The 15752-nt window shown below is 34.1% G+C and overlaps 1 protein-coding gene across 1 annotated transcript in view; it reads left to right on the top strand.

The window, feature by feature from the left end:
* The window catches only part of AP4E1 (adaptor related protein complex 4 subunit epsilon 1), a 70900-nt gene that overhangs the window by 401 nt on the left and 54747 nt on the right, over positions 1 to 15752 (top strand). The window contains exons 2-7 of the mRNA XM_030842874.3: positions 1810 to 1881; positions 4830 to 4953; positions 8649 to 8722; positions 11110 to 11231; positions 13832 to 13991; positions 15560 to 15726. Of these exons, the coding sequence (XP_030698734.1) occupies positions 1810 to 1881; positions 4830 to 4953; positions 8649 to 8722; positions 11110 to 11231; positions 13832 to 13991; positions 15560 to 15726 (719 nt within the window). The remainder of the gene's footprint in view (positions 1 to 1809; positions 1882 to 4829; positions 4954 to 8648; positions 8723 to 11109; positions 11232 to 13831; positions 13992 to 15559; positions 15727 to 15752) is intronic.

Below are 15752 nucleotides of genomic sequence, written 5' to 3'. Positions count from 1 at the left end.
TTGGCCCTGACACTGACTCATTATTATCTGGGGCAGATATCTTTAATCTTTGAGCCTCCGTGTGTTTCTTGAACGTTGACATAACGGAGTACCAATACATATTTCATAGGTTGTTTCGAGAGTTAGATGAGACATTGAGCGTGTGAAACTACCAGGTGCCATGGAAATGTCAGCATTATTCTTCTAAAAAGTTTCTTTCGCACTCGGGTTCTTTCTGGCTCCCGGTTCTTTCAACTGCTAGATGTCATACACTAAAACAGACCCTGCCATTTGAACCTGTTGTTCAGTATATTTGGGGAGCTTGAGGTTCTTAGGTTAGACCTACGGGTTGGGCAAAGAAAAAGCATAATTCTCCCCAAATGCACTATTTGCTGAGTAAGTCTCTGCCTCAGATGGGATTTGAAAACGAGCAGTTATAATGGAAGTTTTTAAGTTCCCACAGACTTTTCAAAGCTTCAAGGATTTTGTATCTTAAAAAAAGATCATGTGGTAGGTCAAAATCTGTTCAAAAGATATTTGTGGAAGAGACTATGTGTTAGACCATAAAGAAACAGTGTAAAACACATTTCCTTTTCCCAAGGAATTGGTCCTTCATCTTGGGCTTAAGACAGCTGTAAGCAGTATACAATGAAATATGTGTCAGGAGAGAAGAAAAGACAGAGAGAGAAGGTTTTTCTTCAAAGTGCTCTGAGGGTTTAAAAACGTTCTTTTTTAAACTGAAATAAGATGATGTACTGGGGAGGATCTGCTTCACATTCAAAAATCACAAAAAAACAATTATTTGTAGACTTGATATTGCTTGTCTTAAAATTTTGTCCTTTGCTAGTTTTTATGAGGTGGCTGAATGAAATAAAATACTTTTTTTTTTTTTTTTTTTTTTTTTTGCGGTACGCGGGCCTCTCACTGTTGTGGCCTCTCCCGTTGCGGAGCACAGGCTCCGGACGCGCAGGCTCAGCGGGCATGGCTCACGGGCCCAGCCGCTCCGCGACACGTGGGATCTTCCCGGACCGGGGCACGAGCCCGTGTCCCCTGCATCGGCAGGTGGACTCTCAACCACTGCGCCACCAGGGAAGCCCAATACTTTTGGTTTTAAACTGCAGTTTGAAACTGTACATAAGGTATCTAAATGTAGCTGTACTTCACTAGCGTTGTTAATTCTTGGTTAGTCACCTAATGGGCACCTGCTAATTCAATGTGTAATTTAAAGATAGCATGATATTCGTCAAAGTTGGGGTCAATTTTCAAGTGCTTAAGGAGGTGAAATACAATGCAGACAGTAGAAGTAACCATATTAGTGTATTTATTCTGTGTGTGTGAGAGAGAGATGGGAAGTGAGGGAAAGGATGCAAAGAATAAGGAAAAAAGGATAGGGAAGAAGAGTATAGTTTAAGGGGAAAAGAACAGTTTCTGTTTCTGCCTTCTTACCCTGTTTCTGTATTCCATGAAGAAGGAGAAGGTGTGAGAACCTTATTCTGGGCCACTACATAAAGAATTGCTTTTCTACTTTCTCTCCACTGTTAATTTTTTTTAAAAAAGGTTTTCTGCTAACCTGTCCTTAAGGGGACAGTAACTGAGTGAAGAAAAGAGGAATGGTGAGTTAGCATGAAAATATTTATTCTTTCCAGGAATGATTCTGAGAGTTGGAGAAATGCCTGTAGGCAAATCTTAAGTGCATAGTGTTTGTAACTCTCCTTTAAAATAATGTATCATTTTATTGAAAATATTATAAGTTATATTTTTCCCTTTAAAAATACTGTTACAGTTTAAAAAGATGGTTATTCATGCATTCAAATATTTTCATTTTTTCAGGAGGAAGAGAAATTAATCCAGCAGGAACTGAGTAATCTGAAAGCAACTGTTTCTGCTCCTACTACAACTCTGGTAAGTTTGCATAGTCAGTGCCAGCACATTTTGAATTTGAAATCTGGTCCACTGTGGACTCAGTAGTGGCATTAATTGATCAGTTGCTAAAATCTAATTTATCACAGTCAAGATCAGTTATGGATGGTAACAAGTCAGACGTTAATTTTAGCCTTTTATTGCTGACTGGCTGCACCAGAGCAAGACTTGCTTGACTGTTGTCAGTTCAGTGCCAACATGATGATAGTTACATAAATGTGGGACTCCTGGGACCCCAAGGCTGATCCTATTGTTTTAATGTTGTGCACTGGGAGAAGGTTAGGACACATCATTTAAAATAATATTTTCAGGGGACTTCACAGGTGGCTCAGTGGTTGGGAGTCTGCCTGCTAATGCAGGGGACATGGGTTCCGTCCCTGGTCCGGGAGGATCCCACATGCCATGGAGCAGCTAAGCCCATGCACCACAACTACTGAGCCCGTGCGCCACAGCTACTGAGGCCCGCATGCCTTAGAGCCTGCACACCGCAACTACTGAGCCCACCTGCTCTAGGGCCCACGTGCTGCAACTACTGAGCCCGCGTGCTGCAGCTACTGAAGCCTGCGCTCCTAGAGCCTGTGCTCTGCAACAAGAGAAGCCACTGCAATGAGAATCCTGCGCACCGCATCAAAGAGTAGCCCCCGCTCGCTGCAACTAGAGAAAGCCCGCGCACAGCAACAAAGACCCAACGCAGCCAAAAAAAAAAAAAAGTAAAAAATAAAATAGTATTTTCAGACCTGAATTGATATATTGTAAATCTCTCATTTTACTGTTACATCTTGGAATATAGGTTGGCTGACAAGGTAGAAAAGTGATTTTCTTGCTGTAAAACTGAGTATATTGCACAATAGCTAAATCAGTATCTAGTTTTTAAAAAACTTGGTTCCATATAATTTGATTTTCAAACAGCATTCATTCAGCAACTATTTAAGCTGTGACCACCATATGCAGACCACTGTAGGACTGTGGGACTGTCCCTACATAGTTAGATTAAGGCCTACTTTTTTTTTCTTTTAATTTTTATGTGGTTTCAGATAATGAGATTTTTCCAAGCAACGTTTATTTAGGAAATATTTTGTGAGTGCCTTCTTTGTGTAAGTTGCTGTGGAATACACTTCTAATAAAAATATTGTGGTGATCATTTTGCATGAATACATGATTATGTATGTGAATAACACTTGTAAAGTCTGAGAGAATGTATATATTTCCTTTTATGGTCATAATAATATGTGGACAAATGAAACTCAAAACATAGTTAATGGGATCTATGCGTGTATGTGTATACGTATGTGTATGTATAGATATGTATATGTTTTTATGTGTATGTATAAAATCACTGTGTGTTATGATACTTGATAGAAATGTTACAGAGAAATGGCTTCTCTCTTTTCATTTAGTTTGATTTCCATTTTCTATAATTGGCATCAGTAAATACAGTTTTCATGTTACCAGGCATAAACCTGGTGTTGACAGAATTAAGATAAGTAGGTAGAAGTTAGGGAGCCAGAGTTTGAAGGAAGATTTTATAGTATTTATGGCCATCCAGCTCTGGGCATACTTTACAGAATAGTCTGTCCCTGAGGTGGTCATGTAGAAGTTGGATTATAATTTGTTAAAGAAATCTTTTAGAGTGAATTCCTGCATTGGGAAAAGCATTTTCTTCTCCAAAAATAAGAGAATAATAATGTAAATGCAATAGAATTTTACTTAAAGTCCATAATGACTTTTGAAAAACTATGAGATAAAATGTTACAAAATCAGGGTTGATACTTAATGGCTTAAATGAACACTTTCACTCATTGATGTAGAAGCCTTTGAAGAGGCTTCCAGTATACTTTAAGCTTGTTTTCTCAGTGTTTAGTAGTTTTAATTAATGTGCTGATGGATTAACTTTTATTAAACACAAGGGACCTAAATTAAATCATTAAACATTATTCCCTTAAGATTTTCCTATGGTTTATTTTTAAACTCTTCATATTTACATGTACATGTGTGTGTGTGTATATATATATATATATATATATATATAAAATCTACTCTCTGTATATAATATGTATGAAATATTAAATGTTATTCTTTAAAACATTTTATTTTACTGTTTCTTAAGCATTTTGTGATTCAGTAATCCTGTAATATATCAACCTAATTAATTTTTAGATATTAAAATAGTCTGAGCTTTTCTTATTTTGAAACACATTTATATTTTAAATTGTTGATTAAAATTTGCTATAAATATTGATGCAGATTTTCTCATACTAAGAAAACAGATTTATAGAATCTCTTAAAACAAGTTATTAGCTCGTGTTGTAAATATTGAAAGATCCAGTTAAGTTAAATATTGGAATGATTATACCATTAATGAAATCATAATAGTTGTGAGAATTGTTGAAAAAGTAATGCTTATAAAACAAACTATCGCCTATTATAATATAGCACAGTAATTCTGAAGAAACTCCAGGTGCAATTTAGTCTTTAAATGTGAAAAATATTTTCATTACAGAAATTATTACCAACTTGTGGGAACTCTATGGATGCTTTCATTTGACAAAGTATGTTAAAATGATGTGCTACATTCTAGAAGCCACGTTAGGGTACCACGAGTGAAATTTTGTCTGAGGACCATGTGTGTCACATTATAACCAGATTTTATGGGAGGGACACCTAGAATGAGAAATAGCTACGTTTGATTTATTTTGTATTGTTGCCAGTAACAAAATATTGAGATAATTTTACTAAAATGTGTACTGTTGGTAGTTAAATTTGGGAGAAACTCTTTATTTATAAAGTCTGACTTTGGGTGATTAATTTATATATGTTATTTCTTCAGTGCCAGGATTAAAGAACTCTCCTATTAAATGATTACAACATACTAAAAAAAAAGTCAAAGGATTCTATTTATTTATACTGTTACTGGATATTTTGTTTTTCAGAAAATGATGAAGGAATGTATGGTGAGACTTATATATTGTGAAATGCTTGGATATGATGCTTCCTTTGGTTACATACATGCAATCAAGTTGGCACAACAAGGAAACCTTTTAGAAAAAAGAGTAGGTATGTATGTGTTTAAGACTTTTGCACTTAATGTTGTCCTTAAAGTTCTGGCTATTATATAAAGTGAATGGTGGCAGGTGTGTAGTATGGTTTTAGAACACTGCCTTGTGATTTCCAAAGCTTTAAAAGATAACACTTCAAAAACTCACAGCCTAAAATGGAATCAATTTTCCTGATTCATAGCGTTTTGGAGTTATAGAAAAGATGAAAAATTGCCTGTTCTTGTGATGGTGGTTAGATGACTTTGTCAAAATTCATTGAACTATATACTTAAAAGGGTGAATTTTCTTATATGTAAATTATACCTCAGTAAAGCTGATTTTAAAAGGTCTGTATAACCTCATCAGTTTAATGATAAGGGATGATTTTTTTTAATAGATAAAAACTGAAATTGACTTGAATAATTTTCGATATCCTACTCCTAGTTTCACAATTGTTAACTATGAGGATTTGAGGTATCTTTTAAAAAAATTTGTTTCTATAATCAACCTTTAAGTCTATTAGGAAAACAAGGACTTAAATCTTGTATTCATATATGTACAGCTTTATATCAGAAACTTAAGAAGGAAGCACTTTGGAATAATATAGGAGTAGAACATGTTCTTTATTCAAAGAAGTTGATAGTGTCATGTTGTCAAGGACCAACATTCTTCTCAAGTTATATTGACCTGTGCTGTCAGATGATGGGTACGGCGTGGGAGATGTCTTGGTAAAGACTCTGAGACTATATGAACACAGTATTCCACTTGTTGAATCTCACTCCACCGAAAATACTCTTTTGTCTTCTAGATTTGTTACATTCTTCCCTCCAAGTAGAGTGTCCTCTGGCATCCTGTCTCTCCCTTTCTGTATTCCAAACCAAGTTTTAACTCTTCTGTGATCTCTCAGGTGGCTCCTACCATCTGTTGTCTTATGGTGTTTGTCTTTTCATGTCTTTTCCAAACTAATTCTGAGATCCCTAACAACAGGAAATTTAGAAAACAATAGTCTGTACTTTGTACATCTGTTGCTGTATTTTGCTTTTTAGACTTTCATGTAATTTTTCCATTTTCAATTAAATTTTATTTTTATTTTTATTATTTTATTGGTTTTTTTGGACACGCCACGTGGCTTGTGGGATCTTAGTTCCCCGACCAGGGGTTGAACCCAGGCCGTGGCAGTGAAAGCACTGAGTCCTAACCACTGGATCGCCAGGGAATTCCCTAAATTTTATTTTTAAAATACGTAAAAATTACATATGTAATTTGTAATTTATACATGGTCCAAAAGTTAAGACCTGACAAAAAGGTATAGTCAGAGAAATTTCATTTTTATCTCTAACCCGTCTACCAGCTTTGCCCCTTACCCCATGGGTAACTATTTTCATTAGTTTCTGATTAATCTTTCCATTGTTTCATTTTGAAAAAACAAGCAAATTCATGAGTACACACTCAAATACTGTCTCTTACACAGAAGATAGCATGCTACAGAAATTACTCCACACCTTGTTTTGACATCTTTATACCTTTATACAATTGCATAGTTTTCAGTGGGCGGATGGATGTACTGTAGTATTTTCATCTAGGTCCCTATTGGTGGATATATGGGTAGTTTTTATTTTTTGCTCTAATAAATAATGTTGCAGTGAAGGACCTTGTATGTGGGTTATTTCATAGTTACAGTGACTAAGGAAACCTCACAGTCATTTTTACTGAGATTCATGATCTTCCTTAGGAAAGTATTTTATTGACACCTAGAAAGACGTGTATGTGGGTATCAGATATTCTTTATGTGTGCTAATGAGTGGAAGTTTTTTTTAAGGTAGCATTTAAATTTTTTATGCCTTTACTCCAGTATCGTTGCCTTATCTACTCTCCTGAGATTTCTAAGGCTAGCTTTGGTGCTTTCTCTGATGGATAATGCATTCTTATTTTTCACATGAATACTGCTGAGTAAATAAATCTCAGTACCCACTAAGTCAGGAATTATGTTAGGTGCTTTATCTTGTGAGATGTTATTTCGTTTGACAGAGGAGAAAACTGAAGCTCAGAAAGGTCAAGTCAATTTTCCAAGGTCATAGAGCTACTAAATGGTGAAGCCAGAATATAAACCCAAGTTTCTATGAGTCAAAGCCTGTATTCCTATCCTGTACCTCAGTCTTAGTCATATCAAATGTATTCTATAATCATAATTGTTATTCTTTGTTTTCCTGGAACCTTTAAAATTTTTTGAATCACAGAATATCTTTTTCCCTGTTTCCTGATTATCAAAACAGTTTCCTTGTTTTCCCTGATTGTCAAAATAGGATATTCTTTTTAACAGATAGAATTAAGATTTCATAAGGTTTTGAGGTGGTCTTTGGATTAGTTTGTTGATCTTAGTTCTTGTATCTTGATATTGGTGACTTGAGAGGGGGTGATATCTTAGCTGAACAGATGTAATCTGATAAGACCTAATTTCTGCTTTAAATGCTGTCTAGGGTTTTTCTCTTTCCTGGTTTGTTCTTTTTTGTCTCTCCTGATTGTGGGAGTGATAGCTCTGCTCCTCTGACCTTCAGTGAAGATGTTGCAGTGGATCATGCTGCTACTCCTTGGTTATGAGAACAGGAAATTTTTAACAGTTTTCCCATCTTCCCCAACAGACACATTATGGATGCTGGGTAGTAATAGGGATAGTTAACACTAGAATTCCTAATAAAAAGGCTGGAAGAATTGAGAAGAATGAAAAACAATGGGGATGGGAGTCAGGGAATAAGGTCTTAAAGTAGACTGTGTGAGAGGCAGAAAAACACAGGGGTTAAAAACATGAACTAACTCCTACTGGCTGGGTTGTAGTCTTGGCTCCACCATGTAGTAGCTGTAGACCTTGGGCAGTTATCCTTTTGGGGCCTCATTATTATATTGGGGATAATAATAATATCTGCCTCATAGAGTTGTTGTGAGGATTAAATGAGGTGAGGCTTGTAATGTACTTAACCCACAGTAACTGTCTAACAAATGTTATCGAAATTAAGGGTGACAGGAAAATGACATGGAGCATCTAGATTCCATGCACATGGTATTTGTCAGTGTATTAATGTACTTCCTCAATTTTAAGTTGTATTTTTTAATATTTTGATATTATTAAAATAAAAGTACTTAAGTAAATGAGTACATTTAATGTGGTAGACATTGTTTCTTTCCTCAACAACTTTTATTCATTCAATAGTTTATCGTCAAATTGAGAAAATAAGGTATTGTTTATGGCTGATAGATGATTTGCATCATATGGATTGGTATCAGGTAGCTCATTCAGTAATACAAATAGCTAGTAACTCACTATTTATTAACTGTAGTAGCTATTAGTTTTTAAATAATTATATTTGGCTATAAGACAGAAAATGTATTGATTGATTGTGTAGAGATTTGCACAGAAGATGGGAGGCATATATTCCTAATGTCATTTACAGGACTTTAAGTTGGTGCACATAGCCTCTTTTCCATTTCAGTTATATCCTGTGAAATACCTAATTGTGAAAGACTTCAGGATGAAGAACATCTGAAATCTTCCTTACTGAATTTTTTGAACCTTGTTATTTTACTATTTGTTTTTATATTTACCTGTAACTGGTATCTTTGACACTTAAATTTTGGAATATATTATTGCTTTGTTTAACTTCTTGGGAAATGTTAATTTTTGGCAGGTAATTATGAGACTTTTCCTCTCAAATTTTATAGGTTATTTGGCTGTTTCTTTATTTCTACATGAAAGTCATGAACTGTTGCTTCTCCTTGTGAATACAGTTGTAAAGGTATTGTATGCTGGTTAATATGAAGTCTTAAATTATTCCTTCAGGCATCTGACATTTCTCATCAATCATATTAAATTAGGTATTTTTCAAAGAAGGTAAGCTTATAGAATGGGCTTAGAAAGATCTTTTATATCAGTTTCTGCATCTGTAAAATGAGGATAATAATAGAACTTAACCAAGTTGTTAGGGTTAAATGAAACACTGTAGAGAATAATAGTTGCTACTGCTGCTGTTATTATTGTTTCATTTAAAAAAGCAGAGTTAACGAAAATAAACTCAAAATGGTCTAAAGACCTACATGTAAGACCTGAAACCATAAAACTCCTAGAAGAGAACATAGGTGGAATACTCTTTGACATAAATTGTAGCAATATTTTCTTAGATCAGTCTCCTAAGGCAGAAGAAAAAGCAAAAATAAACAAATGGGACCTAATTAAGCTTAAAAGCTTTTGCACAGCAAAGGAAATAATTGACAAAACGAAAAGACAGCCTATGAAATGGGAGAAAATATTTGCAAATCATGGGACCGACAAGGGGTTAATATTCAAAATATACAAACAGCTTATGCAACTCAATATCAAAAGAAAACAAACAACCCTATGAAAAAATGGGCAGAAGACCTGAATAGACATTTTTCCAAAGAAGACATGTCGATAGCTAACAGGCAATGAAAAGATGTTCAACATCACTAATTAGAGAAATGCAAATCAAAACCACAATGAGGTATCACCTCACTGAGAATGGCTATCATGAAGAAGTCTGTGAACAGCAAATGTTAGTGAGGATGTGGAGAAAAGGGAACCCTTGTATACAGTTGGTGGGAATGTAAATTGGTCAGCTACTGTGGAAAACAGTATGGAGGTTCTTTAAAAAACTAAAAATAGAACTACCACATGATCCAGCAATTTCACTCCTGGGTATATATCTGGAAAAAATGAAGACACTAATTTAAAAAGATACATAACCCCAGTGTTCATAACAGCACTATTTACAGTAGCCAAGGCATGGAAGCAACCCAAGTGCCCATCAGCAGACAGTTGGATTAAGAAAATGTGGTATATATACACAATGGAATATTATTCAGCCACAAAAAAGAATGAAATACTGCCATTTGCAGCATTGTGGATGGACCTAGAGAATACTATTGAAATTAAATATTAGTAAATAAGTCAGAGAAGGACAAGTACTGTATGATATCACTTATATATAGAATCTAAAAAATAATACAAATGAATGTATATGCAAAACAGAAACAAACTCACAGACATAGAAAAGACACTTGTGGTTACCAAAGGGGAGAGAGGGAGGGACAAATTAGGAGTATGGGATTAATAGATAACAAACTACTATATTTAAAATAGATAAACAAGGACAGCATAGGGAATTATACCCATTTATCTTGTAATAACCTATAGTGGAGTATAATCTGCAAAAATACTAAATCACTGTTCTGTACACCTGAAACTAATACAATATTATAAATAAGTATACTTCAGTAAAAGAATACATTAAAAAAAAAGCAGAGTTGGAATTATAACTCAGATCTCCAGACTCTCAGTCAGATGCATCTTCCATGCTGTTGTCTTTTTCTCTAGGATCTGTTTTAAAGGGATGTGATATAAACTGAATAATTGAAGTCTTTTAAATTCTGAAAGTCAGTTTAAAGAAGAACAGAGTTTAATTGGGTAACTGAAATGTACAGATAATAAAAACACAATTTAATGCATACACAGTATTGTTTCCTGTTAAACGTTTAAACAAAATTGGTAATGAAGTATAATTGAATTGTTGACCTTTTTCATGTTTATCTTGTTTCAGTCTTTTGATATGTGAGAGAGAGAGTGTGTGTGTGGGTGTGTAGTATCAATACTTTCTGAATTAAGTTATATACTCTCTTAAGTTTACTCATAGCTTAAACTTGTGCAAACTTTCAAAAACGTACTTTTGGGTTCTATTAGAACGGTTTGTAAACTTTGTGCTTATGTAAGTATATATGAATGCATGCATTTTATCGTATATATTCAAGAATTGCTTCCTTTTAAACTTCCACTCATATTGTTGATTAACAAGAAGAATTCATAAAATTATTCTGTTACTAGTTTAGAAAAGTCTTAAAGGCTGTAATAAGGAAGACTACTTTGGTCATTGTCAGGACAGAAGTACAGTCTCCTTTAGTTCAGTTGCCTTTTGGCTATCTTTATCTATTGACTCTATTAAGGCAAATGAAACAGGGATATTCCTATAAAATATGAGGTAAGCCTAAATGTACAAATTAATTTAAAACGTTAGTAGAAAACTATTAAGTGTGTAGGACCATTGCAATGTTGAGCTCAATGTCCCTAGATTCAGAATTTGCACTGAATGTTTTCTTTGCTTAATAATGTTAGGACTTGCAGAGCACTAACCTAGTAGAAGTATGTATGGCACTTACTATCGTCAGCCAGATTTTCCCTCGAGAAATGATTCCAGCTGTTCTTCCATTAATAGAAGATAAACTTCAACATTCTAAGTAAGTAAATTCTTTTTGGATAGGTGTCTACACTATGTATTTCAAAAGGAAAATTTATACTCAGAAGTTTATTCTAACTTTAACTTAATGCTACCAGGATAGAGGATATTCTTTGACTGCCAGGTATAATGCAAAAATCCCTGATATTTGTCCTTTATTGTCCTTTATTTTTATGTGGGTTTAGAAAAATGTTAGGCAACTTTCTAAAGTTAAACTGAGAGTCAGTGAGGCTTAGCATCAGGAATCCTTGGCTTTCTTCCCACTTCTTCTGCTAACCATCAGGGGTCCTGTTTTTCTCTTGGCTATATGGGGTTGGTTGAAGATCCTTAGTTCTCACAGAGTTGTTTTGAGGATAAAGTGAAGTAATGGAAAACATATGGAAATGGTTCAAGTGCTATGAACATAGACCTTCAATGTATTGGGGATGCTTTATATCAAAACTGCAGCTTTCAAATTCTGTTTTATAGCAGAATATATCCAAATGAACCTTAACTTGTATTTTGCTAATCTTGTATGATTCCTTAACTCTCTCCTTCTCAACTTGATTACTTTTTCACCACATTTGGAATTATTTTGTTTTTAACCAAGCCCCTCAACTTCATAATCTTTAAAGTTAGGGAAAAGTTTACAGTCACTTGCCATTTTTCCTTTGTGATTGCAGTATTTTAGTTATATATACATTTTTGATAAAGATTTCTTTTGTTACTCATAATATTTCATAGGCTTAAGTCAGTATTTTTAGTGTTCTAAGATTTTAAAATGTTGTTTTATGGTTTGTGTTCTTTAAATCTCGGACCATGAATATTTCAGCTAAAAATGATAGCTTTTTCTAAGAATTATGGAATAACTTCAGAGATTTTTCAGACTTGTAATATTTTGTTTATATCAAATCTGTGTTTAGAACAAATGATGGGTATGGAAAATTAATTACTGGAAATAAAATATTAACCTTTCTTAGATAATTAGAGGTTGATATGATCACAGCAGAGCATATTTTTATGAAATTTTTCCATACCACCACTGTTTTTTGGTAGCCATACTTATCCTTTGTATGAAATCTTTCAAAGAATTGAATTTTTTCCTTGTTGCTTCCCATTTACCCTTTCAGTTTTTTCCTTATTGCTTCCCATCTACTGTCATTTCAAGTCCTGGCCTTTCCTGTCTTCTACCAGTTAGAGTTTAGACTTTCTGAAACTCTGCTTTTGCAATTATGGCCATACCTAACTCCATGCTATGGAGTAAAGAGCTAAAGACAGAGCTGTGGGACAGAGCTACAGATAAACCGGTAGATATCACAACGAAGCTATGAGACAGGGCTTGGACTCGACTTTTGAATCCCTGGTTATATTTCAGCACGCCAAATTCACAGCCCGAATCCAGGTTTTTTGATATCTTGTGTTATTGCCACCACTTTGGGCCAGACCTAGGGATTCCTGAGCCTGTTCAGAGTTTGTATTCTTTTCCCTCACCTCATTTACTTACTCTCTCCCGGAACTCATATTGGTTAATGCCCAATAGCAATACATTGGGATATAGTTTACAGTTACTGTAGTATTAATACTAATGGCAAATCTTTTGTTAATCTGCTTTTCTTTTTATGTGAAAAGAATTTTCCAGCATGACATAGTTTACCTAGGAAGATAGTAGGTTGCTTGTTAATGCAGAGGCTGGGTGGCCATTTGTTAGGAATCTTATAAAAAGTATTCTTGAGTGAAACACAGAGGATTGCATTGAATAATCTCAATTTTGAGATTCTATGATTTTAGTTAACAGAAATACATATTAAGGAACCCTGAAAATAAATACTTCTGTACTGCTGTTGTGGGCACTGCCAGCATAGTCTGCAAATATGAACTATGTGGAAATAGGCATAAGAGACAAAAACAAAGAATATAATTCCTTGGAAACTACATTATGTTCATAGGATAGCAACTCTTTATTTTTGCTTCTTGTGTGCTAGACATTATCTGTTACAAATGAAGTGCAAGACTTGTGTATACTTTCCTCTTCATTGTAATGAGGTTTTTGAAACATGAGCTGGGCAAGGAGAGGAGTAACATCTTTTAATGTAAGTCCCCCTTATACTCCCCTGCCCCCCCTCAAGTATTTGGAGTATGCTTGCCCATGATGTAAAAAAAGAAATATGAAAAGCTAGAATGTTAAGGAGACTTTTAATATTGATGAAGAGACTGTTTAATGTTATTGGCAGAAATTACCTCTCACTCATTTAAATTTACTGTTGATTCTTTTCCCAATTTCTACAGATATGGTTTTCAAAAATGGAATTAGGGAATTAACGAATTTATCTTTCCTGGTTTGTTTTGGTTTCAAAAGTAATATATGCTTGTTACCAAAAAATTTTATAACTAGAGAAATACATAACATGGACAGTTAAAGTCTCTTGAGGTCTTACCTCCTAGAGATAACTGCTTTTATAGTTTGGTAGATTAGAATAAAAAATTAATAATAAATGTGTAATTCTTTCTTTTTAGCTTCAGGTAACAGCTGGTATTTTACAATCATCTGGTCCATAATCTTTTCAAACTAATAAATGCCTGATAATTCAGATGGTTTATTTAGATTTTATTTTTTATCTTTAGGGAGATTATACGAAGAAAAGCTGTCCTAGCATTATATAAATTCTATCTTATCGCTCCTAATCAAGTACAGCATATCCATATTAAGTTTCGGAAAGCACTTTGTGACAGAGATGTTGGGGTCATGGCTGCATCCTTGCACATATACCTTAGGATGATTAAGGTAAGTTGGCATTTTGAGCAGGTACTGAGTAGCTACCATTAGAAAAATGTAATTATGTAATTAAAAGAAAACTCATATTTTTCAGTAAAATGCTTAAGTCACATTTAAATTTGTATTATTGACACTTTAATAGTAATTTTTGCATGTTGTTGATCGCATGAGTTGTAGACAGATTATAGATTTAGTCTTTTTTTATGCCTAAAATTTTTTCATGTTACGAAAGAAGCATGGAAAAATGGTAGCTCTGGAAAGTGGTTGAAATTTTCAGATTTGTGGTTTTTCAAGCAGTGCCTCCCTTTTATACAACTTCATGGGATACATATAACAATTTATAGAAATGAGGAGAGCTGGTGGAGAACGTGCAACGCATAGTCTACAGTGTTGACTCCATACATTGATACTGTGTTGGAGGAGGAAGGGGGGTTGGATACTATGGTAAAAAATTTTTCTAAATGATGATACGGGTTTATACTAATTCAACCCCAGTGTATTGCCTGAAACCCTTTGTGTCTGAAAGTATATACTTGTGAGAGATTTCATCATACATCATAATGAAATGGAATATGCTGTTGAAATCAATTAAAAATTACAGAAACTGAAGGTTGTCTTTACTTTTATGCATTGTGTGCTCCAAAATAGTGTGGTATAAATAGATAATTGATATTAAATCTTATTTTTCCTCTAACATTTATTAAACTCTGAAAGAGCTATTATTTCCCTTCCAAAAATTTGTCCTTGATACACAGTAAAAATTACAATGAAGAGTCTAACATTCATTTTGAGGAATGTGTATTTAATTTCCCCAGTTCAGGCAGATGGTTACTAGACCTATAGTGGTGATCAATTCGTAATATACATAAATGCTGAATCACTATGTTGTACACCTGAAACTAATATAGTATTGTATGTTAACTACACTTCAGTTAAAAAAAATAAGATGAAAAAAAAATTTCCCCAGTCCAAGAGATTAGTCAGATAGATAATCAAGGCATACTCATTCAGAATCACAAATATGTTTAAATACTATAGAGTTAATTAATTTTTGATAAGCAGGCTTACTGATTTTGGGGGTTTTAAATGTTTGAGTAATTTTGGCTATGCTCTTCCACCTGGAACATATTTAGTTCAATCACATGAGAAGTCTTTTGAAAACAAAATTCAGAGATTGGAAACAGACCTTGGTTTTCATCAAAAGTAGAGGTATTACTGCTTTTTTCAGTATGTCAGTTCTTTTCAATTTTTGCTTTAATTGCTGATACTAGCTTTTAAAGGTTCTAAGATGTAATTATAGAACTTTGGAAATGTGATTAAACTGTATAGGAAGTAGGAAGTGGTGGAAGCTTTTTGGGGCATGATTCAGCTCTGGATCTGGTAGCCAGAGGAGTTTCATGGTGGAAGAAATTACACAGTTAGAGGACTGTTTCTTTAAATATGAACATGAAACTTCTTAAGTGAGCATGTATTAAGTTAGATTCTATATGGCATTTCAACCAGGTCTATTTTATTTTTAAGACATTATTATTAACAGAAAGTTTTTTGTTTTGCTTTACTTTGTTTTTTGTATGTAGGAGAATTCATCTGCATATAAAGACTTGACTGGGAGTTTTGTAACAATTTTGAAGCAAGTGGTTGGAGGAAAACTCCCCGTAGATTTCAATTACCACAGTGTACCAGCACCATGGTTACAAATTCAGCTGTTGAGAATACTAGGACTTCTAGGAAAAGATGATCAAAGGTAAACTATTCTAGGTAAATTTGATA

The sequence above is a fragment of the Globicephala melas genome, chromosome 2 (assembly GCF_963455315.2).
Source record: "Globicephala melas chromosome 2, mGloMel1.2, whole genome shotgun sequence".
Lineage (NCBI taxonomy): Eukaryota > Metazoa > Chordata > Mammalia > Artiodactyla > Delphinidae > Globicephala > Globicephala melas.
This window is presented reverse-complemented; position numbering and strand designations above follow the sequence as displayed.